Below are 20,956 nucleotides of genomic sequence, written 5' to 3' on the forward strand. Positions count from 1 at the left end.
GTTAGATTAGAGGGCATTAAAATCATAATCACGATTTACCATCTTCTTTTGCAGAGGTAGACTTGAACGCTTATGTGAATTTGGACTTGAGGGAGCATCCTGTCCAAGTCCACTTCAGCCCAATTGTTTAGGCCCAGCCCAAGCTGGTCCAAACTTTGTTCTTCCGTTAGGTACCATTCTATTTCTATATACAATTATATTATATTTATACTTGCTTGAATAGTCCAGTATTTATGAAGTACATATGACTATTTTCAATTTCATCTGAGCTCATGGTGTGTAAGAGGCTATATTTAAAATGAATTAAAAGTGTATTCTTGAAAGAAGAAAAGTATGTTATGCGTCACAACTAGATTTCACTACATAAATTCTATTGTTGAACTCATATGGATAACAACAGTAGGACCACTTAGCTTGTGTTTGATTTTTCGAATTGGATCAAGATTCAATTCAACTTGATTTTATGTAATGATTGCAAGTGTTGACAAATATAAGGATGGGTGAGAGTGAGAATATATATATATATATATATATATATATATATGAAAGTAGATGGATAATTTATTAATTGATTATAAAAATAGTTATTAAAAAGTATGAGTGAAAAATTATTATTAAATAGAAAAAAAAAACAAAACAGTAATAATTGTAATGTTGAAATTGAAGAAGAATAGAGTTTCGTTGGGTAGAGTAAAATTTTTTATTCGAAAACTAAACAAACCTAAAATTACGGACCTTTTGGTACATACTCTCCTATGACCAGCAATGTCTAACACAAACTACATGAGCATAAATAGTGAATAATATATGCACTTCTCGACATTGGATTCGACAAATATAGATATAGAAAAAATCAATATCGAAATCTAGCTCTGATGTGAAAATGGATAAGAGAAAAACAATGTACTTATCAATGATGGTTGGTTCAAGCGGTTCGACATTTATTCATTTTAAGTAAGATCTTGGATTCAAGTCTTGTAAATAGAAAAAAAAAATCCTTGATTATAAGAGTTTTTACTACTCCTCGTGAACTGACCCGGCTCGAATTTGATTTGTCGAACCTTATTGGACTTTGCATATCAGGATACACTCCCAAAAAAAAAAACGATGTACTTGTCCATAGCATACAACAATGGATAACATGCTATTAAGTCATTGAGAAACACACAAAATAATACAAGGTAACAAAGCCAATTTGAGCACACAACAGTAAAGATGTGGACTTGGAAGGATCCATATCTCATGGCCACATCCTCCATTTTTGTCACAATCATAATTCTCACTGCCCCACAAAACTTTTTTCGGTCTGGCCCCCTAAAACTTATTCCCTCTCCTCCTCTTTCCACCACAACCATCCTCTCCATCTCACACCATATTTTTAGAGATATTCTTAATTCTCACACTTCTCCCTCTCCCCTTTCTCTGTCTCTCTGAGCTCTGAGGTTCTCAACAATGGCTGAAACCAATTGTTATGGCTCTGTTTGCCTTGTGGGGATAATGGATCAGCTCTGGTTTCACCAAGCCATTCTCTTCTTAGACCCCAATACTTCATTCTTTTGTGGCCCCAAACACCTTAGCACTGAACCCCCGGAATTGCCTGCCCGGGAAGAACCAATTACCTCATCCGATCAGTCTCCAACTCCGACTCCGGCAGTCACTAGCATGGTAACAAAAAAAATGGTCGTGATGATACTTTCAGGTCGTGTTTGGTACGGGCAGAAGAGAAGGGAACACGAACACTATTCCATTCTAGTCCAAGTGTCCAACTGTACCAAGCATGGTTTCCTATTGGTTTGTAACATTTTTTTTTTCCTTGTTTTTCCTTTTTGATTATATATTAGGATGAGCCCAGTGAGATTGAGGAAGAGATCAACAAGGAGAAAGAAAGGCCAACGAGGGCAAATTCGGGCTTAACTCCGACGGAGAGAAGGGTGCGGCGTGCATTCTCCTTGTCGCCGTCGGCCCATACCCGGCCTGGGAAGTGCTCGATTGAGCCGAGCAAGAGAATGTTGAAGTCGATGAGCTGCAGGAGCTTTGCGGACCTAGAGATGGAGGAGGTTCGAGGGTTCATGGACCTGGGGTTCATCTTCAAGAAGGAGCATCTGAGCCCGAGGATCGTCAGTGTGGTCCCGGGACTACAGCGGCTTGCCGTTCTAAGAAAGAAACAGAGCCAGCTGCTACAAGAAGACGAAAAACAGAGCGATGGAATCACAACGGAAGAAGGACAGGGGGAGATGCTGCAGTACCCGAGGCCGTACTTGTCGGAGGCGTGGCTGATAAGGAGGCCCGACTCGCCGCTGCTGAACCTGCGGGTGCCAAGGGCGTCTCCGGCAGCAGAGATGAAGCGGCACCTCCGGTCCTGGGCGAAGGCGGTAGCCTGCGTGGTCGAGCAGGAATCTTGATGAACCGGCTCCCCCCACAAACCAACAATTGCTTGCTGTTCTGCTATATTGCATGGTTTGATTCCTGAAATTACATGCCAAGCAAGACAAAAGGAAGAGCAATCATATATACATATGTATGTGTGCGTGTATGTATGTATGTATGTATATATATATATATAGAGAGAGAGAGAGAGAGAGGGAGAGAGAGTTTTTGTGGTTATATGATTCTGCCGAAGCAGCATTCAATTTATCAGCCAGTCAACTGCTGTAAAGAAATCAAGGAAGAGGAATAGGTGTTTGTTAGGGAGGTGAGGGGAATAAGAAGAAGTGCAAAATGATGTACTTTGGATTTCCATTTCTGGCAAGAACATGTTGTTTGTGAATGTCTGCCTCTGCCAACTCAATCTACTGTTGTTTGGTCGGATTTAGGAGTCTCTGGTCTAATAATCCATTAGAATTCCTACCAAAAAGAAAAATAATCCTGTCAGAAAGATGAAAAGATTGTCCAACAATTCCATTTTCACGTCGTCTAACATAGTTTCGGTTAGATAATATGCTTACATTTTTCGGTAGGACGATACTATGTTACTTAGATCATGATTATTGTATACAAAAAAAAAAATCAAATTGACTCCTCGAATGCGAGCCTAATCGAGACCAACTTAATCAAAGTAAAATCACCACGAGATTCTTTCTGAGAGATGCAAAAGACGGCATAACCATAGAGACGGAAAGGTAGGCCCTACCAGAAGCCCAGCCCATAACCTCGAACCAACTTGGTTGTCGGGCCCAACTGCCTAGAGGAGATTCAACTTATCTCACTGATAAAGTTAGCCTTTTTTTTTTTTTTCCTTTTCCGGTCTGCTCCACCGAATATTTAAAAGCTATATGAGTTCCGACTAATTCAGATTAGAAGACGTTCGGCCCATTAAAGGATAAAACTTTACAAATTGTGGATAAAATTGGCTTTCACAATAAAAGATCAGAACAAAATCTCGGTTGATAAGTTAAACGTCACAAAATCTCGAATGTATTTTCATTTACGTGCGTAAGACATTTTATAAGTTTACCTATATATAGTGTACAAGTCCCGTATCCTGATTCCTTATTATCTCTTCGTCTTCTCTTGAATCCCGATCGATATGGTCGATAGAGACCTTTGACAACAGCCCGATCATCGCGTTATCAATCTTCAAGAAAACTATGCCACTCGTCTTCCAATAATTCAATTCATTCCTCCACTTCCAAGTATGGTGCTCCTAATCACTAACTAAAGCAAGCCAAATTCGGCAAAAAAAAAAAAAGTGCTTGTTATTGCATGCAGGCACCATTGCTAAGAGATAAGAGAGTGATTCATTCTTGCAAGCCAATGATATAATCCACTTCAGCTGGGTCATCAAACACTTGGACTGAGGTGGTCATCCACATTATGTGGCGATCCACATAATATGCTATCCACATCATTTAAGCTTCGATCCATCTTATTCTAACTGACAATGCCAGAAGTATATTATAAGTATATACATATACATACATACATATATACATATATATCTAGAGTTTGTCAAAGATGGCACTGTATAACCTCACATTCTACGACTGCCTTCCCAGCCGTTGCAAACACTGAGCGAGAACGGTAAGGGACTCACAAACAATGTCGTTGCGCGGGGATGCGATTCGCCAAGCTGGGGCAAACAAAGCCGTCCGGCCCTACCGGATTAGGAATGCATATAATCTATATTTCGTCACATTTGTTTAGTGATGTTTGTGAGCACATCCCCGAAATCGTGTTCGAAGTCAATGCCATAAGAGAGAGGGAGCAACTGCAGTCGATCCCATAGTATACTTATTTCCTACGCCTAATATTATTCGAAAATCAAAACATCGAAAGCTCTTGATTGCTGTAAATCTCACAGATACTGTAAAGATCGAGCACATTAAGGATTAAGGACTTTTTCGACTGCGCGGTTCACAAATTTTCTATCTTGAGTTTCATATTGCTAAATGTTTATGCTGGTCCACTGAGAATCCAGGGCCAATTACATTAGTGGGAAATTAAGTTTCCAATAATTAATTTGTGTGGGTGGGGCGGCCACGCGCAGCTGAGGAGGACAGCGTATTAAAGTCAAACAAAGAGGCTAAGTGGTGAATTAGAGGTTAAAAATTGATGTACTGTCAGGCTCTTTATATAAGGCTTCGGGAAGGTTTGTGGTCTAACCATGCATGTCTTGTACTTCTTGTAGTTATTGTGATCGATTGAACATTATTGTCCTGTAGAGTGGCATTCGAGAGTTCGACATGGGCGCCACCAGCATCCACCTTCCCCGTCGGTTGGCCTTGATCATCTACGTTGTATCGCTTCTATCAACGCAATTTCTCACGGGTGAATTTTCTTCTTAACTAATATTACGTCAATGTATGAACAGATGTCAGTCTATTCAACAAGATCAATATGGTAGGGTAGGGACATCTTGGTTTTGGTCCTCACTAAATAACACTATTAGACTAACAAGATTCATTGTTTTGTTAAATCGGGAATTTATAAATAAAATGAAGCTCGCAGATGTGCGTCGTCGTTCTGAAAGTCGTCATAGCACTTCCTGAAAAGATTTTCACCTCGAATTAGTAGTTCGCTATACATGTCATGAGTATGGACTGTTTTCGAGTTCTCCACATAGGTCATGGTGAACTCCAGTTGAATTACTACTATGAGAGCTGCCCGAATGCCGAAGAGATCATCAAACAAGAAGTCCAGAAGCTGTACGACAAGCACGGCAACACAGCTGTTTCCTGGATCAGAAATCTCTTTCACGACTGCATGGTTAATGTAATAAGCATAAGCTCAGTTCATCTAATCCCATCTCATGGTTAATGCATGTAATTGGATGTGCATGCTCATGCAATACGGTGTGATTCTGATGTGCAGCCGTGCGATGCATCAATCCTACTGGTAAACGCCATTGGAATTGAGTCGGAGCAGAAGTCACGGAGGAGCTTCGGGATGAGAAACTTCAAGTACATCGGCACGATCAAGAAGGCCCTTGAGAAGGAGTGCCCTTCCACGGTCTCCTGCGCTGATATCATCGCTCTTTCTGCCAGGGACGGCATTGTTTTGGTAAGCTTCTCTCTTCCACCTTCCTCCATCATAAGCCATTATTTCCAATCTTTTATCATAACCTACATATTGAACCTTACGTAATGTTCCAGTTAGGAGGACCTCGCATCGAGATGAAGACAGGAAGGAGGGATGCGAGGGCGAGTTACGCGGGAGTAGTGGACGACTTCATTCCCGACCGCAACGATTCCATGTCTTTGGTGCTTGCTCGCTTCCAGTCCATCGGTATCGATGTCGAAGGCACTGTCGGTCTCCTAGGTATGCATATGGTCCGAGGTTTTATGCTTTTGGTTGTACATCATACCTTTTAAAACTGAAAAACAGATTGGGCAAGAAAATCCAGATGAGGATTGGGCCGGCAGTCCAATGAGCCGGATTAGCAGCCCAACCAGGCCCAACGTGGATGGCCCTATTCTTAGGCTTTGTCCTGCCTAGAGCAATTGTGTTCCTGTCATAATTGCCAACGTGACTTGGTTCAAGCGGTTCGATATTTGTTTGCTTAAGCAAGATTTCAGGTTCGAGTTTTTGCAAATGCAGAAAATCTACGCTATGAAAGCTTTATCCCTTAGTGGGTCGGCTTGATTCGACTGAATTAATCGGAATTTAATTTGACTGCCGGACACCATGATTTACATTGAAAAATATTATCAATAAAAGCAAGAGTTAGCTTATGATGCAGCAGATTTAAATTAGCGTGCCGCGGAATGCGGCTAACCGAGATTTCACCGTGCAGGAGCTCACTCGGTAGGGCGAGTGCACTGCATCAACCTGGTGGACAGGCTATACCCAACCGTCGACCCGACCTTGGACCCCGACTATGCAGAGTACCTGAAGCGCCGATGTCCAGAACCTGAGCCCGACCTGAATGCTGTGGAGTACGCGAGGTTCGACCAGGAGACCCCGATGGCCTTGGACAACATGTACTACAAGAACCTGCTGGCTCACAAGGGGCTACTCCAAGTGGACCAAGAATTGGCGTCAGACCCGACCACCTACCCGTTTGTCGAGAAGATGGCGTCCGACAACGGCTACTTCCAGGAGCAGTTTGCCCGGGCGCTGCTCCTGCTGTCGGAGAACAATCCGCTCACCGGAGCCGATAGTGAGATCAGGAAGGATTGTCGTTATGTTAATGCTGACTGAACCACATCATTACTTAGCTGGAAAAATTGCCACGTAGAGACCTTGAAAGTCAAATCTCCACTACATGCAAATGCTTGCAGCGTAATTTACCCGCTTAATCATGTTATGCTTAATTTGGCAAAAAGACCATGTCATGCTTAATACGAGACAAGATCAGTGTTAATCCTACTAATACCATAATTATAATGAATTAACTTCTCCTCGATAATTTTCTCGTCTTATCGAGACATTCAACGTAAAAATACCGATTCAATGAAGATAATTATACCGATATGGAGTTGCTGATTTCAATAGTTGTATTTGCATTAACGAAGATTTATTCAATGATGATAGTCGAACAGTTTTTCTCGATAAAACCACCGAGATATTCTCAATTTACTTTTACTAAAACTACTTTTTACTCAAGCATCGATTCAACTTGATCACCATACAGTTCAAATTATAAATTTGAATTCTTGTACTACAAGTAATGTTCACTCGATATGGTTTAAGAATTGTACTACATTTCGTCGTTCTGATAAAGTCAATAATTAGATATTAATAACAACAAATCTACTCCTGTAATTTTCCACTAATGAAGAAATAATTTATGGACTCCCAGCTTCCGGAGATAATTAAACACAAAAGAGAAAGATCCAAAATTGAACTGATATAAACGGCGTTGACGATTTCCGTGGAGTACTACTCCATCGGCGGTGGAAGTAACGAGGACGGAGAGAGCGTGAGGAGCACGAGTAACTGAGGAGATCACGTGCAGACACAATTCCGTTAAAGGGCAGTGGATTTTTCAAGGAGTGGAAGGAAAGTCTTCTTTTCCCATTTTTTCTCTTTTCTTACCGCCGGAAAGAGGAAAAAGCACCGTTGAGACGGGGCACGTGGCAGAACATCAGTCCACCTGTCCGCCTTAGGATTCCTCTCATCCTTTCTCCTCTCTTAAGCACTCACTTCACTTTGTCCCTTTCCCCTCTGATGTTTCGTTCGTTGCCTCTCAAAGGCAAAGAAAAGAATACAATCCCCTTACTCTCCCTCTCCCTCTCTCTCTCTCTCTCTCTACCCAGTACGCTCTCATTCTCTCTCTACAGCCCTGTGATCTCCATCTTCTTCTTCTTCCCCGCTGCTCAATTCTGTAATGGCGTCCCAGTGATGCTCGGAAAATGTTGGAGGCCCGGCACATTCTGCTCCCCGCCCTCAATTCAGCCCTCCTGCTCCTGCTCTGCTCCCGCATTGTCCGTCCGGCCGCTGGGGTCACCCAGTTCGACTTCGGGACCCTGACCCTCACGAGCCTGAAGCTCCTAGGGGACGCCCACTGGAGCAACGGCAGCGTCCGCCTCACCCGGGACGTCGCCGTACCTTACTCCGGCGCAGGCCGAGTACTCTACTCAGAGCCTGTAAGGTTCCGGCGCCCGGGCTCCCGCGCCCCCGCCAGCTTCTCCACCTTCTTCTCCTTCTCCGTCACGAACCTGAACCCTTCCTCCATCGGGGCTGGCCTGGCGTTCCTGATCTCGTCCGACTCCGAGTCCGTGGGCGGCGCCGGCGGCCTCCTGGGTCTTCAAGGGGGGTCTGCCGCCGCCGCCACCTCCCCGGTGTTTGTGGCGGTGGAGTTCGACACCCTCATGGACGTCGAGTTCAAGGACATTAACGGCAACCATGTGGGGTTGGATCTTAACAGCTTGATCTCTTCTCAGGTCACTCCCTTCTCCTCCTCGTCCTCTGTTTCTTTTTTTCATTTTTCATTTTTTTTCTGGTAAACTGAGCTGTCGGGGTCGTTAACATCATCAGGTAAGCGACTTAGGCTCCATCGACGTCGATCTCAAGAGCGGGAACATCATCAACGCCTGGGTCGTCTTCGACGGCTCCACCGGCGATCTCAGCGCATATGTCTCCTACTCCAATCTGAAGCCCAAAGACCCCATTTTCATCGCCAACCTCGATCTGACTCAGTACATCAACGATTTCATGTATGTCGGCTTCTCCGGGTCGACCCAGGGGAGCACAGAGATCCACAGCGTCGAGTGGTGGAGCTTCAGCTCCTCCTTCGACTCTGGCACTGCTCCCCCGCCGCCGCCCCCCACCACCACCCTCACGAATCCGACTGCCAATTCTGTGAAGTCTCCGGCCCCGTCATTGGGCCCCTCGGGGTCCGACGAGGCCGGAAGTGGTACCCAACAGAAGAGCAGTAAGTCTTCTTGCCACAACCAGCTCTGCAAAGAGGGGCCGGGGGCCGTCGCCGGAGTCGTCACTGCCAGCGCCTTCTTCCTGGCTATTTTCGCCGGGGTTCTGATCTGGGTCTACTCCAAGAAGGTGAAGCAGGTCAACAAATCGTCCGAGTCCCTCGCGTCGGAGATCATTAAGATGCCCAAGGAGTTCACCTACAGGGAGCTCAAGTCCGCCACCAAGTGCTTCAACTCGAACCGGATCATCGGGCACGGAGCATTTGGGACCGTCTACAAAGGCATCTTGCCCGACAATGGTGAGGTCGTTGCAGTGAAGCGTTGCAGCCACAACACTCAGGGGAAGACCGAGTTCCTATCGGAGCTGTCGATAATTGGCACTCTCCGGCATCGTAACCTTGTTCGGCTCCAAGGCTGGTGCCACGAGAAGGGAGAGATTCTATTGGTGTACGATCTCATGCCTAATGGGAGCTTAGACAAGGCACTGTTCGAGTCTCGGATTCCACTGCCGTGGCATCACCGCAGGAAAATCCTCGTCGGGGTGGCTTCGGCCTTGGCCTACTTGCACCAAGAATGCGAGAACCAAGTGATTCATCGAGATGTGAAGAGCAGCAACATAATGCTGGACGAAGGGTTCAATGCCCGATTAGGGGACTTCGGGCTGGCGAGGCAGATCGAGCACGACAAGTCCCCCGACGCAACGGTTGCAGCAGGCACAATGGGCTACCTGGCCCCAGAGTACCTCCTAACAGGGCGGGCCAGCGATAAAGCAGATGTTTTCAGCTACGGTGCGGTGGTTCTTGAGGTGGCGAGCGGACGTAGGCCCATCGAGAAGGAGACCAATAACTATGCTAACGCTAACAACGGCGGTGGGAAAGCAGCTGGGGTGTGCAGTAATTTGGTGGAGTGGGTGTGGAGCCTGCACAGGGAAGGGAGGCTGCTGGCAGCGGCGGACCCGAGGCTTGCGGGAGAGTTCGACGAGGGTGAGATGATGAGGGTGCTGCTGGTAGGGCTAGCATGCTCGAACCCGGACCCAGTTGCACGGCCCACAATGCGGGGCGTGGTCCAGATGCTGGTGGGTGAAGCTCAGGTACCCACGGTGCCAAGAGCGAAGCCATCGATGAGCTTCAGCACTTCGCAGCTTCTACTGAGCTTGCAGGACAGTGTGTCCGACTGCAATGAGATTGTCACAGTGTCCGTCTCTGCATCATCCACGTCCGAAGGACTAAGTTACTGCCCCGGCGATGAAATTGTCTGAGGCTTACCCGCGACAAACTGGACCTGGACCTGGACCGGACTGGCCGATTCGGCCAGCATGTGAGTTTCTTTTTTGTGATTTTTTAATCAGATTAATTATTATATTATCAAAAATTTTTTTATAGTCCTCAAAGGGAATAATCAAAATCTAAAATGACTTTGTGTACATATAAAGTCTTTGTACCACGTAAGGTGGTTGTTTGTACCCAATCTATTCATTATTTTTCTTATTAAGTGGGCAGCTAGCTTAGGCTTATAGACAACACAGTGACATGCAATATTATGCTGTTGTAATGAAAGGGAGGGGACGAGGGATCTCACAGACAACAGTGTTTGGTGGCTGAGGAAATGGTGGGGCCCACCTTTTTCGATCTAGAAATCATTTAATGCTGCCGTGCTCGGTCGACTTATATCCTTAATTGTGATTGGTTCATATTTCAAATCCAATGGACATAATCGGAATGGAATTTAGACAGACATGAAATGTACGTCCAGCTTCATCTATATGGCCCGATTTTATCTGGAATGCGTTTTCATTTCATTCTATCGCACCGGATGTGTGTTTAGGAGTATTCGGAGTCCGATTCCTTTTCCTGCATTAATTAATTGGATTGGAGATATGGGGGTTTCTTTCATGGGAGGGTGAGGTGCGGAGTCGCTTTCACAAGTAATGCCATTGTCAAAAGGTGACACACTACATTGAGTAGATGTTTGGTAAAGTATTGTGACGAAAAAAACAAAAGGGCAACTGTTGATTTTGGGAGGCATTGCATAATTAGACAAATAAAATGAATTTCTTTAAGTTAAACTAATTAAGATATTTAAAAGGTCATTATTTTCTTAATGGAGATATTTATTTAGGAGTTAATTCACTTCGAAGAAGGGAATATAGAAGCGAATGAATTGACAAACATTCATGGCATAATTCATGACATTCCTATCTACCAATAGTCCTCTTAGTCGGGACAAATGAATGAGGTGCCACCCTCTCAGTGGCTTACGTGTTTTTCTTCAAAAAATAATATTTATACGTCTTTTCATGGATTTATACCCAATATATATATATATATATATATATATATATATATATATATGTTGATAATGTGCGCGTTTATAAAGTGTTAATCAGTTAATTGTTTCGAGGAAGTCGTCGGTCGTTCTGTTTTAAGACGTCAAGTTTCTCACCAACATGGCTCCATTATGGGAACTCAACAAGGGCTGGCTAACTCTCATGGCACTTTCGCAGGAAAAATGCATATTTATTGATTTCGAAATGTCCACGATATAGATCGTTTCAATTCGTAAAATTGGGAAGAAAAACCCGTCTATATGCACATTCCATTGAAGAATCTAGGAAGAGTGACACCATGGAAACGATCGAAGAGGGGGATAGATGTACATGTGAGAAGGCATTCGACAAGGCATAAGATTAATTTGAAATTGAAAAAAAAAAAAAAGGTCAAATGGAGGCTAGAATCTTCTCCTTTCTTATCTTATCATTAGCTTTCTTCCTCGTCTCTTACTTTCAGTAAAACATTTCACTTTCCTTTTTTTTACATTTTTCCATGAAAGGGCAAAAGGGGAGTGCATCCATGGAATGAATTATTGACAGATGAAGACAATTAATCACAGTAAAAGTGATGTAAGTATGCACACAAAGCAAAAGCAATTTTTGTTCTTGCTTTTGCAACTAAAGCAATGCTTGTCTAAACCGACCGATGATCGAACCCATCGGAAAACAAGAAGTTCCATATAACAATATCGAGTATGCGGGCATCGTATTCACGCAACATATCCTCGTGAATTCTTATAACTGTGACTGTTCGATGGTTTTTCGGGTTTGAATAAGTCTAAACTGACACAGTTCATTAACTCCTGTGGGTACCAAAAATTACGTCCATTATCGAGACTTCCCGAATAGATAAGATCTCTCTATAGCTAGGAGAATGAGATGGATGACATGGTCAAAAGTTTTCACAGTCGAAATTCAATACACATTTGCCTAACCTTCTTCGCTGACAGATAAAGCTTTGATTTTGACAAAGATATATGTTTGCTTAGCTGGCAAATGAAATGACTGAACGAGTACGAGGACGGACCCGGTCTCGCACTTCCAGCACACGGTGTCTGTACTTTTGGTATGGTGATGGCCAGGATGAAATTCAATGGTAAAATTTATCCTGAATACACCTATCCTCACCTCTTGCCTGTAGCAAAAATGAAATTGCGTCTAATGTATATATCTATATCTACAAAAATAAAAATAAAAATAAAAATATTCAGTTTCATAGGGGTTGTTAGTGTTGGGAATATAAAAATTAATTGAAAAAAATTAATCCCACATCGAAAACATAAAACATAAAATGATTTATATGGGATTGGGTCTGACAACTTATTAACTCGAGCTTTTAAGTTGAAAGTTGAGTTCAAGTCCATATAAGTCCTGTATAATTTAAGATGGTATCGGCGCCCATGGTAAAGATCCTGGGGCGCGTATGCACAGGAGCCCACACCACTCCAGTGAAGCCCGAGTTCGGAAGTAGAAGCCCGGCTCGTAGTCGTTAACCCCCTTCGCCTGAGTGTGGAAGAAGAAGCCCACCTCGAGGTAGTTAAGACCCGAGTCCGGAAGAAATGAGAGATCAGCTCGAGGTAAGTTGTTGAAGACGGGCGGTTAAGGTTCACGTGGCCCGTGTAGGCAAATCATGAGAAAGACCACACGGTGCCATGTGAGAGCGGGTGTTGGGAATATAAAAATTAATTGGGAAAAATTAATCCCACATCGGAAACATAAAACATAGAATGGTTTATATGGGATTGGGTCTCACAACTTATCAGCTCGAGCTTTTAAGTTGAAAGTTGAGTCCAAGTCCATATAAGCCTAGTAGAATTTAAGAGTTAGGTTGGCCGATTCGGCACAAGTTTGGGCGTGTATTTGAGACTGTTAATCCTGCCTCGCGCCTGCATACCGAGCATTGCAGTGTCCATCCTATTCCTCGGTAGTCATGCTCTCTCTCTTCTCGTGCCACGACTCGTGTGGACTGTTCCAACGTCTAAACTTTAAATTCGATGGAGACGATGCAACCACAAAGTTTCGTTTGATTTAAAACTCAACTCAACTTAACTTTATTTTTCTTTGATTCATCAATGCAATCATAGCATTTTTATATTTTTCTATAATTAAATAATAAATTCTTTAACATATTTTTTTCTATTCATTTTTATAATTAATTTTTAATAATAAATTATCTATCTATTTTCACATTTATATATACATATTAATTTTTCAATAATAAAATTTTCACCTCATTTCACATTTATATATACATAAATATATAATCTTATATATTAATATATTTATTAACACTTATAATCATTGCATAAAATCAAATCGAATTGGATCATTATTCAACTCGAAAACCAAACGCAAGGTAAGTGCTCGGAGAAGAAACATGGGAGGAAACCAAAAGGAATTTGGGGAACCAGGGAGGGACCAGGCGGTCCATTTTGATCCATGTCCCGTCGGTTAGAAAATGCCATATAAGGATTGCTCATACGCCACACATTGCTGAGCCTGAGTGATACTTAAAATGATTTGCTCATGTGCCCAAATCTTTTCCTTAAGAAAATGTGCTTAAATATATATATATATATATATATATATATATATATATATATATATCCAATCAAAAGGGCCCGATGCGTTGGCTACAACTTAAACCGTATGATTGAATCTCACATTGTAAGCAAGTGAAAGGTGAAGGATTTCTCTCGTCTCCTTCGACATCATTGAGGAATAAAATGGTCCATGAAGCTTAACTTGGAGTTTGCAATTAAATGCCTACGAATCAAAAACACTTCGCTTGGCAGCGTTCATCGTTTTCTTGTTTTCTTAGGCGGATTTTATTTTCACGACAACCTGGCTGATATAAGCAGAATCACGGAGGATTCGTGACCATAAACAAGGATATGTGCAGTAATGGCACGACTAATCCAATTCACGTGAATGATGTGAGCGTTGGTACACGGGAATGGATCTGTCAACAAGCATCGATAGGATCCAAATGGCTTTTCACACGTTTCTCATACTGACTCCAAAATCATGTTGAGGAAACTTGAAGTTACGAGTTCTGTTCGGCGCTCGCAAGATGCTCCACACTCTAGAGTGTATGCATCTGTTATACGATAACTGAGAGGTTGGTCCTTTATTAATCTGGATTGGCTGCCTACAGAAGCATCTTGGGCCTACGCACAATTAAAACCTGCTGTGACATAGAACGACTAGTGGTGACACGCGATAGAGTTTATATGTGATGGGTGAACGGAGAAATCTTGGCGAAGGAAGTCGATTTCTTCTGAGATGCAAAGCTCACAGTTCACATTTCTACAAGCACATTATATTCCACAGATATAACAAAGTAATCAATCACGTATAATGAAAAAGCACCATGGAGAAGTATCCGAAGCTTTTACCTTTATATCAGTTCAGCAAGAAAGGCCAACTACACGATACACCGTGCATAACTTCAAACACCACATAGCTTCACCATGATATCACGGGCACATCATTTACATAGATAATGAACTAAAAGGTCTTGTTCACGTACTCGAGATAACAGGGTCCATCTTAAGCTCCACGGCCCATAGTCTGCTCCTCGGGAGGGACCATGACAAATACGGGAGGGCGGGTGCTGAAGCCAGGATGAGGGAGCCTGCGGCGAAGCTCCCGGCCCTCCTGACAGAGGGCACATAGGTGGCAAAACACGTGAGTGGCCAGGTCACAAGTGGACTCACACTGCTCCCGCATCATCTCATCCTCCACAATGCTCCCACAGCACCCCCATGACCTGTGAAGGGCTTCGCAGCTACCCTGTTTTAATAAAAACAGATTTATATTAAAGCTGCATGTCCAGCAATATAAGGAAGGGCATATATATGCATATGTTTATAACTCAATTGATCCTAGAGACTTTAAATCGAAGTCTCTAAATCAATGTAGTTATATGACGGCTGAAGCATAATGTTTCACAATGAACACTCAATTATCACCGAGTTGTCGAGTCCAAGTTAAAATGACTAAAGGGTTGATAGATGACTTACCCATGACAAAGCAAAAGCAAATGAAGGCCTACTGACTAGCAAACAGCAGTACAAGAACTGCCAATGAATTTAGATGAAACAACATAACTTGCCTCTAGGTTAAACTTCCGACGGATAGCTGTGCGGGTAGGATAGGAAAACCAGGGAGCAATGCAGTTCTGGCCAAAGAAGGAATTTCCAATCAGGTAGAGACCAAAGTATGGCAGGCAGTGGTTTGCAAAGGTCCCAGGAGCAGACCCGAGCCTCTCCGCATTACTTCCATAGAGCACACAAGGCGCAAGACTTCCAAGAAGACCTAAACAACCCAAGCAAACCAAGTTACTCTCACAGGGATCAAAAAAATAAAGAGCAAAATAACAGGAAACGAATTACTCCCTCTTTATGGTGGGATAACAGCAGCAGCATGAGAAGTAACATGCTTCGACATGTATGACTACATTCACGCTATAGGTTCCCAGAAATTCAAATAGACCAAGGAATCACGGAGACTTGTTAAACAATGAAGCACAGGAAAGAGCTAGAATGAGGAATAGACTATCAGATGGTATGGGAATGCCAATCATCATATAGAAAAACTCTCAGCAAAATCGTACCCTGTTCCGCATAGTTTTTTTGTTGAGATGACCCAAGAGTATCACACATATGAAGACATGAGTCTATGCTAAAATCGAATCAACAACATATGATGCTCTCAAGCAATCCACAATTGCAGCTCAAAAACATAGGACCGCGGGATGACATACTCCTACAACCCATTAAGGCCCCTTTTCCCTCAGAAATATCATGAATAGACTTCCACAACTGACTGATGTTTCATTGATCTTCCCTCTTCCTCAAACATAGACATCTTCATTTTAAACGGCCTCAAGCAGCAGAGTTATAATCTCAAAGTCACATCTTTATACGATATTGTTTAACTGTTCAAGCACCTGAAACAATATCCAAGCTGATTTGAGCTTCAATGACCCAACTTCCAGGTGAAATTCGACAGCTCAAAGACTATATACCATATCACCGAAGCTATGCAAGGTTCATATTGATCAGAGGAGCCAAAGCACGATACTAGACAGGTCGAGTTAGAAGAAATGAACTCACAGACTTCGAGATCGCTGCTACAGAACTCGTCGTTGCGGCCGAGGCAAGCGCAGAGGCTAGAGTCCCACAGACTCCGCTCCATCGGCTCGCCGACCACGCTCCCGTGGCCCAACGGCAGCCCATCGGCGGTCCATCCGTACCCATTCTCTGCGGGCACCGGGGCCGGAGCCTTCACTGGAGGTTCATCGGCGTTCTTAGCCACGTGGCTGGTTTTCTTCTCATCCTCAGCCGCGTGTTTGATCAGGAGAGGACTGGACTCCTCGTGATTGCTGTCGTCGACATTGTTGTCGGTCGCGGGAGCCATTTTGGAGCAGCTTGAGATCGATCGAGCGCAGAAAGATCGGAGAGGAATCGGGGATTTTCAATGAGAAATTTTTTCGGATCCAAACACAAATGGCGGGGAGAGAGACAGAGAGCGATTGATTGCAGGTGTCGGTAGCAAACCCCGTCAATGGGGCAAGTCAATTAATCTGAAGATGATGAAATTTCATTTTCACCCTTCCCAATAATTTTCCCAAGTGCCCAAAATTTTCCATTTTTATGTTTTTGACCTACAAATTTTAGTTTATTAATATTCCCCCCCTGATATTATATCCTCTGTTAAATGGGATAAGCTCATACTGAGGAAAATGGTGCAAACACCCTCCTAATCTTCTTGATTATCTCCCGTAGAGTCAATCACCTACTTCAATTCTAACTCGAAACATGGCTAACTTTGGCATGATCTAGCCTCGCGTTGTTAAGTTCCTCACCTGTCCTAATCGACATCGCAATTGGCCTCAATGAGAACTAGGCAAAGTCGGCTTGGTTTTTCTTGGGAGAATACGGAGATCACGTCTACTCCACATCATAGTGTGAACCATTAATAATTGCAACCTGGAAAAGAAATCTTATGACATGATCCGATCCAATTTCGTTTCGTAAAGGTTCTCTAGTTTCTCGATGAATTAATCCCATATGAAACCGCAGTTACAAACGAATAAACTGCAATTCTTAGATTCATAATTCTTATAATTACAAGAGAACTTGTTACCCATCACACCATATATGCACGATTTAATCTCCAAAAAGAGTTGCACACCATCAGATCTTGATACAGCTGGGGAGATATATATTCCAAAATGGAAATACGATTTGGATATAATCAATAAAAATTTAAATTAAATTCACTCAACTTTCTTCTCACTCTTTACATCTCTTAACAGGAACACTTTAAAGAATTAATGCAGGCACGCCAACTTGTCGTCTATACTTTTTAGCAGAAATCAATGAAGACCCAACTTCCCACCCTCCATTGTCCATCAACCGTGAATTTTCCGGACCTGCCAAGTATATAAAGAAGAGAAGGAAAGTTAAAAATTCTGAGCTACTTTTTCTGGGAATCATGTCAAGATATGTCGAACCATAGCTAGACTCTTTTAAGTCACGCGGATGAGGAAGACGGTCTATCAAGAATATTGTTTATTCTTCGTCATCAGTAACGTGATCAATTACTTGCCTTATGTTTCGTGCTCAAGGTCTTCTTGGGCTCATGAGTGGGCTCTCCTGCGCTCTTGCGGTGAATCCACGGGATGTCGTGGTGAGAGTGGCTCGGCGGAGGGAAGGAGGAAGAATGAGTCTCTGGCCCTCTGTAGTCGATCTCATACACATCCTCCATCGCCTCTTGTCCAAGCAACCTCCCTAGAAGATCATTTACAATTACAAATTAAACCCGTGTCGAGATAATAATTAGCTCAAACACGCTCCTTTTACATCTGAAAGAGCCATGATCGATCTCTAGCTCGTGCATGCTCTGGATTTTATATTCTGGAGATCTCATCGATCTCTCCGTGCATCTGACTGATTCTAAGAATAAAGTGTATGCTAATCGGAAATCCTATGCAGTTTGGGAGAGAATCGAGATTGTACAATATATATGGATGATAAGTTTGAGGAGTCTAAGTAGGGAGAGTAAGAACTTCTTAACTATCGGTATGTACAGGCAAATGGAACAACGATGCATCGTGATCTAACGGGAAAAATAGGTTCATATGATAATTACGCCAGAACTTCAGGTGTCAAGCGACAATCGCTGTGCATCTAGGTTCATCCTTGAGAGAGCAAATCCGGGAGGATGCAGTGGCAAGAAAGGCTTAGCGGGCTGAAAAGAACACTAGCCCCTTTGAATCTCTGGATTCCGAAGTTCCATCTATGCTTCGTACTCTCCACGACTTCTAAGTTACGTTGTGGCATTTCTCTAATTAAAGACTCGAACTCAGGAAGTTATGGTCGTAAGATAGATAGCAATTAGCAATGATCCTCCATTAATTAAAGAGAGGGACTGGAAGAAAGATGCAAACTGACCTGTGGAGGTACAAGTAGGGGTTGAAGCTGCAGATACGAGAAGGAAGAGCAAGAAGACAGCATGGAAGCTTGACCTCAGCTCCATCTCATATGATGAACTGATGATGAAGACCGACCTTCACACGCAGCAGATCAAGGGAGATGTGTGGTCAAAAGCAGCCTCCAGTACCTCTTATAAGTGCCAACAACAATCCAGATTCTTATTAAATGTTAGCAGGCAGTTGAGGTGAAAAGAAGGGTTGAACCTGTCTCCATCTACCGATCGATCGATAGGTTAATCATCAATATATGGCGCTTGTTGGGTTGGAACCATTAATGAATGCGTGCCCTGCAAGGGCAACTGTGTATTATATCTATCATACATGTACACGTACTTTCGTACTAAAGTTATATCTTGCATGGTATAGTTTTCCTCTCTCGTATGTATATTTGGACTTTTATTTTTATTTTTTTATTTCTTTGGGGGAAAAAAAGGGAAAAAAATTGTGGATCGATCGAGTCTGGTGACAGCATCATGTGTTCATAACTGTGAATGTCCTGAAGAGGGACATAACTCCCATGGCAGGGCTTCACAAATTAGCCTCACCTACTCTCCTCCTTCCCAATCTGCTCCCTTCCCTTCATCAAAACTCACAAACATACATAAATGTCTTAATTAGTAATTAGTTATCATGTAAAAGTTTGTGCTTCTCTTGCATATGAAAATGAAAGAGAGTATAGTGTATTAGTGCGGAAACCCTTGCCCGGTAATCAAAATGTCTTGGATTTGATTTTCGTGGTCGGACTACTTGTGTCTTTTTATTAATTATTAAGATTTTTATTTGATTATAGTAAATTCACGAGCTCCTTTGTAATTGATAAAAAATAATTAATTTTTACAAAAAAAAAGTAATGAACAAATAGAAAATTATGATTACCCAAAAAAAATATTAAATTATAAGTAACTGATATTAGTATTACAAAGGCATTGTGTTGAATCCATATATGCAGCGTTTTGAATTTGTGGTCTGATATTGCGTAAAATTTTGAGATTGTCATAACTGTATATATATGTTTTAGAAAATTAAAATATGATGTGATCTATTTATTTGTTACTTAACAATAACGAATGAGAAAGGGAAGCCCTGGTTTTATCGGAGATATTATCGACGTTCAAAGAACGTGAACCTTGATCTTGTTAGAATAGCCTAACTTACAGCTCGTCATGTATGTCCTTCTCGCGAACACATGACAGTCGAATCGGTCGATCATGCATGTTCATTATACTGCGTGGTTTTGCACTTTATATTCAACAATAGGTCCTCCGGAACCCGATATTAGCTAATTAAGGTTATAATATGTGATCCTAATTAGCTAATGACAACCTTAATTAATTAATACACTATTTCTTTCGGGGTGCTCCTGTGAGTACTGTCTCTATTGGTGCTTTAATGAAGAGACCACGCCGCATAGTATGGCATCTTTGGCCTCGGTGTCCAATTAACATCAACAGCTATATCATGGCTGTTGTTGGGACGACTAGTTATGGGTCTTCCATCTACAGACTGCCATTGCCTGTACATGACTAGGACCCTTCATTCCCGATCACCCCTCGACCCTTTCAACGCAGCCTGTCTCCGAAAAACATCTTCTCAATTAATCGTTACATGTCTCGATCGATTCCATGAACATCCTTACAAGTCTGCAGAGCTTTTTTTTTGGGGGATAATTATACGCCTTTCATGGACATGGTTTTCACTTAATTGAATATTATATATGTGCATATATTATCTTCTATTATTATTTCTCATTAGAAATTATTATAGGTTTGCTGTAGTAAGAAAAACAAAATAAAACCGACCGACCAATTAATAATGACAAAATAGACGATTTGGTCCCTCAAAGATGCTGGTCACGGCAAGTTCATCCCCGAAAGATTTTCCCTATACTATTTGGTCCGGCCGTTTGAAACCTTTGGACTAATTGGTCCTTCTGTTCCAAACATTGCAAGTCCCTGACGGAAATTGTACTAGACGCCGTGACCAACGAACAGAGGTCGCCCCTGCTCATCTTCTTCCGCATTCCCGCTCAAATTTCCCCCAAATCGAGCAAACCCTAAGATCTTCCGAAGCTCATGCTGTGTTGAAATTTCCCTCAAATCGACCAAATCGTCCCTGCTGTGTTGAAATTGCAGATCTCGGCTTCTCCGTCGCCCCTACCCCTTCCCAGGTAAATGCTCCCCGTCCCTCATTCTCTAATTCCCTTTAATGTGCATCAGAATCTGTGAATTTGTGACTCGACTTTCTACTTCTTAGCTCAAATTTAAATCAGCTAAGCTTTGATACATTTGCTGAGTTGAGCTGTCTTGCATTGTC

General features: G+C 42.7%; 5 protein-coding genes across 5 annotated transcripts; 3 read left to right on the top strand and 2 right to left on the bottom strand.

The window, feature by feature from the left end:
• The first annotated feature begins 1,310 nt into the window (after positions 1 to 1,310).
• On the top strand, positions 1,311 to 2,767 carry LOC116206973. Its single transcript, XM_031539817.1, has 2 exons — positions 1,311 to 1,665; positions 1,842 to 2,767. The coding sequence occupies exons 1-2, from the start codon at positions 1,453 to 1,455 to the stop codon at positions 2,400 to 2,402; spliced, it is 774 nt and encodes a 257-aa protein (XP_031395677.1). The 5' UTR covers positions 1,311 to 1,452; the 3' UTR covers positions 2,403 to 2,767.
• A 1,842-nt stretch (positions 2,768 to 4,609) lies between these two features.
• Positions 4,610 to 6,847, top strand: LOC116207050 (peroxidase 21). Its single transcript, XM_031539910.1, has 5 exons — positions 4,610 to 4,767; positions 5,063 to 5,211; positions 5,311 to 5,499; positions 5,592 to 5,757; positions 6,233 to 6,847. The coding sequence occupies exons 1-5, from the start codon at positions 4,683 to 4,685 to the stop codon at positions 6,637 to 6,639; spliced, it is 996 nt and encodes a 331-aa protein (XP_031395770.1). The 5' UTR covers positions 4,610 to 4,682; the 3' UTR covers positions 6,640 to 6,847.
• Positions 6,848 to 7,464: 617 nt separating this feature from the next.
• Positions 7,465 to 10,551, top strand: LOC116208363 (L-type lectin-domain containing receptor kinase VIII.1-like). The gene is made up of 2 exons (XM_031541750.1): positions 7,465 to 8,324; positions 8,419 to 10,551. The coding sequence occupies exons 1-2, from the start codon at positions 7,794 to 7,796 to the stop codon at positions 10,066 to 10,068; spliced, it is 2,181 nt and encodes a 726-aa protein (XP_031397610.1). The 5' UTR covers positions 7,465 to 7,793; the 3' UTR covers positions 10,069 to 10,551.
• A 3,922-nt stretch (positions 10,552 to 14,473) lies between these two features.
• LOC116209334 (cell number regulator 8) lies at positions 14,474 to 16,718 on the bottom strand. Its single transcript, XM_031542942.1, has 3 exons — positions 16,260 to 16,718; positions 15,257 to 15,459; positions 14,474 to 14,934 (listed from the first exon to the last, which is right to left on the bottom strand). Exons 1-3 carry the CDS (start codon positions 16,561 to 16,563, stop codon positions 14,692 to 14,694), a joined length of 750 nt encoding a protein of 249 aa, XP_031398802.1. The 5' UTR covers positions 16,564 to 16,718; the 3' UTR covers positions 14,474 to 14,691.
• Positions 16,719 to 17,228: 510 nt separating this feature from the next.
• On the bottom strand, positions 17,229 to 18,807 carry LOC116206832. Its single transcript, XM_031539649.1, has 3 exons — positions 18,603 to 18,807; positions 17,758 to 17,939; positions 17,229 to 17,581 (listed from the first exon to the last, which is right to left on the bottom strand). The coding sequence occupies exons 1-3, from the start codon at positions 18,685 to 18,687 to the stop codon at positions 17,561 to 17,563; spliced, it is 288 nt and encodes a 95-aa protein (XP_031395509.1). The 5' UTR covers positions 18,688 to 18,807; the 3' UTR covers positions 17,229 to 17,560.
• Between the last annotated feature and the right edge of the window lie 2,149 nt (positions 18,808 to 20,956).

The sequence above is a fragment of the Punica granatum genome, chromosome 5 (genome assembly GCF_007655135.1).
Source record: "Punica granatum isolate Tunisia-2019 chromosome 5, ASM765513v2, whole genome shotgun sequence".
NCBI classification, from domain to species: Eukaryota; Viridiplantae; Streptophyta; class Magnoliopsida; order Myrtales; family Lythraceae; genus Punica; species Punica granatum.

Excerpts from the sequence above, each read along its gene's own strand:
- LOC116206973 (XM_031539817.1), top strand. The coding sequence starts at position 1,453 with ATGGCTGAAACCAATTGTTATGGCTCTGTTTGCCTTGTGGGGATAATG. Across the intron at positions 1,666-1,841 it reads CTCCGGCAGTCACTAGCATG|GATGAGCCCAGTGAGATTGA; the intron begins GTAACAAAAAAA and ends ATTATATATTAG.
- LOC116208363 (XM_031541750.1), top strand. The coding sequence starts at position 7,794 with ATGTTGGAGGCCCGGCACATTCTGCTCCCCGCCCTCAATTCAGCCCTC. Across the intron at positions 8,325-8,418 it reads ACAGCTTGATCTCTTCTCAG|GTAAGCGACTTAGGCTCCAT; the intron begins GTCACTCCCTTC and ends TAACATCATCAG.
- LOC116209334 (XM_031542942.1), bottom strand. The coding sequence starts at position 16,563 with ATGGCTCCCGCGACCGACAACAATGTCGACGACAGCAATCACGAGGAG. Across the intron at positions 15,460-16,259 it reads TAGCAGCGATCTCGAAGTCT|GTCTTCTTGGAAGTCTTGCG; the intron begins GTGAGTTCATTT and ends TGGGTTGTTTAG. Across the intron at positions 14,935-15,256 it reads GTCGGAAGTTTAACCTAGAG|GGTAGCTGCGAAGCCCTTCA; the intron begins GCAAGTTATGTT and ends TTATTAAAACAG.
- LOC116206832 (XM_031539649.1), bottom strand. The coding sequence starts at position 18,687 with ATGGAGCTGAGGTCAAGCTTCCATGCTGTCTTCTTGCTCTTCCTTCTC. Across the intron at positions 17,940-18,602 it reads CCCTACTTGTACCTCCACAG|GGAGGTTGCTTGGACAAGAG; the intron begins GTCAGTTTGCAT and ends ATGATCTTCTAG. Across the intron at positions 17,582-17,757 it reads CCTTGAGCACGAAACATAAG|GTCCGGAAAATTCACGGTTG; the intron begins GCAAGTAATTGA and ends TATACTTGGCAG.
- LOC116207050 (XM_031539910.1), top strand. The coding sequence starts at position 4,683 with ATGGGCGCCACCAGCATCCACCTTCCCCGTCGGTTGGCCTTGATCATC. Across the intron at positions 4,768-5,062 it reads ATCAACGCAATTTCTCACGG|GTCATGGTGAACTCCAGTTG; the intron begins GTGAATTTTCTT and ends TTCTCCACATAG. Across the intron at positions 5,212-5,310 it reads TTCACGACTGCATGGTTAAT|CCGTGCGATGCATCAATCCT; the intron begins GTAATAAGCATA and ends TCTGATGTGCAG.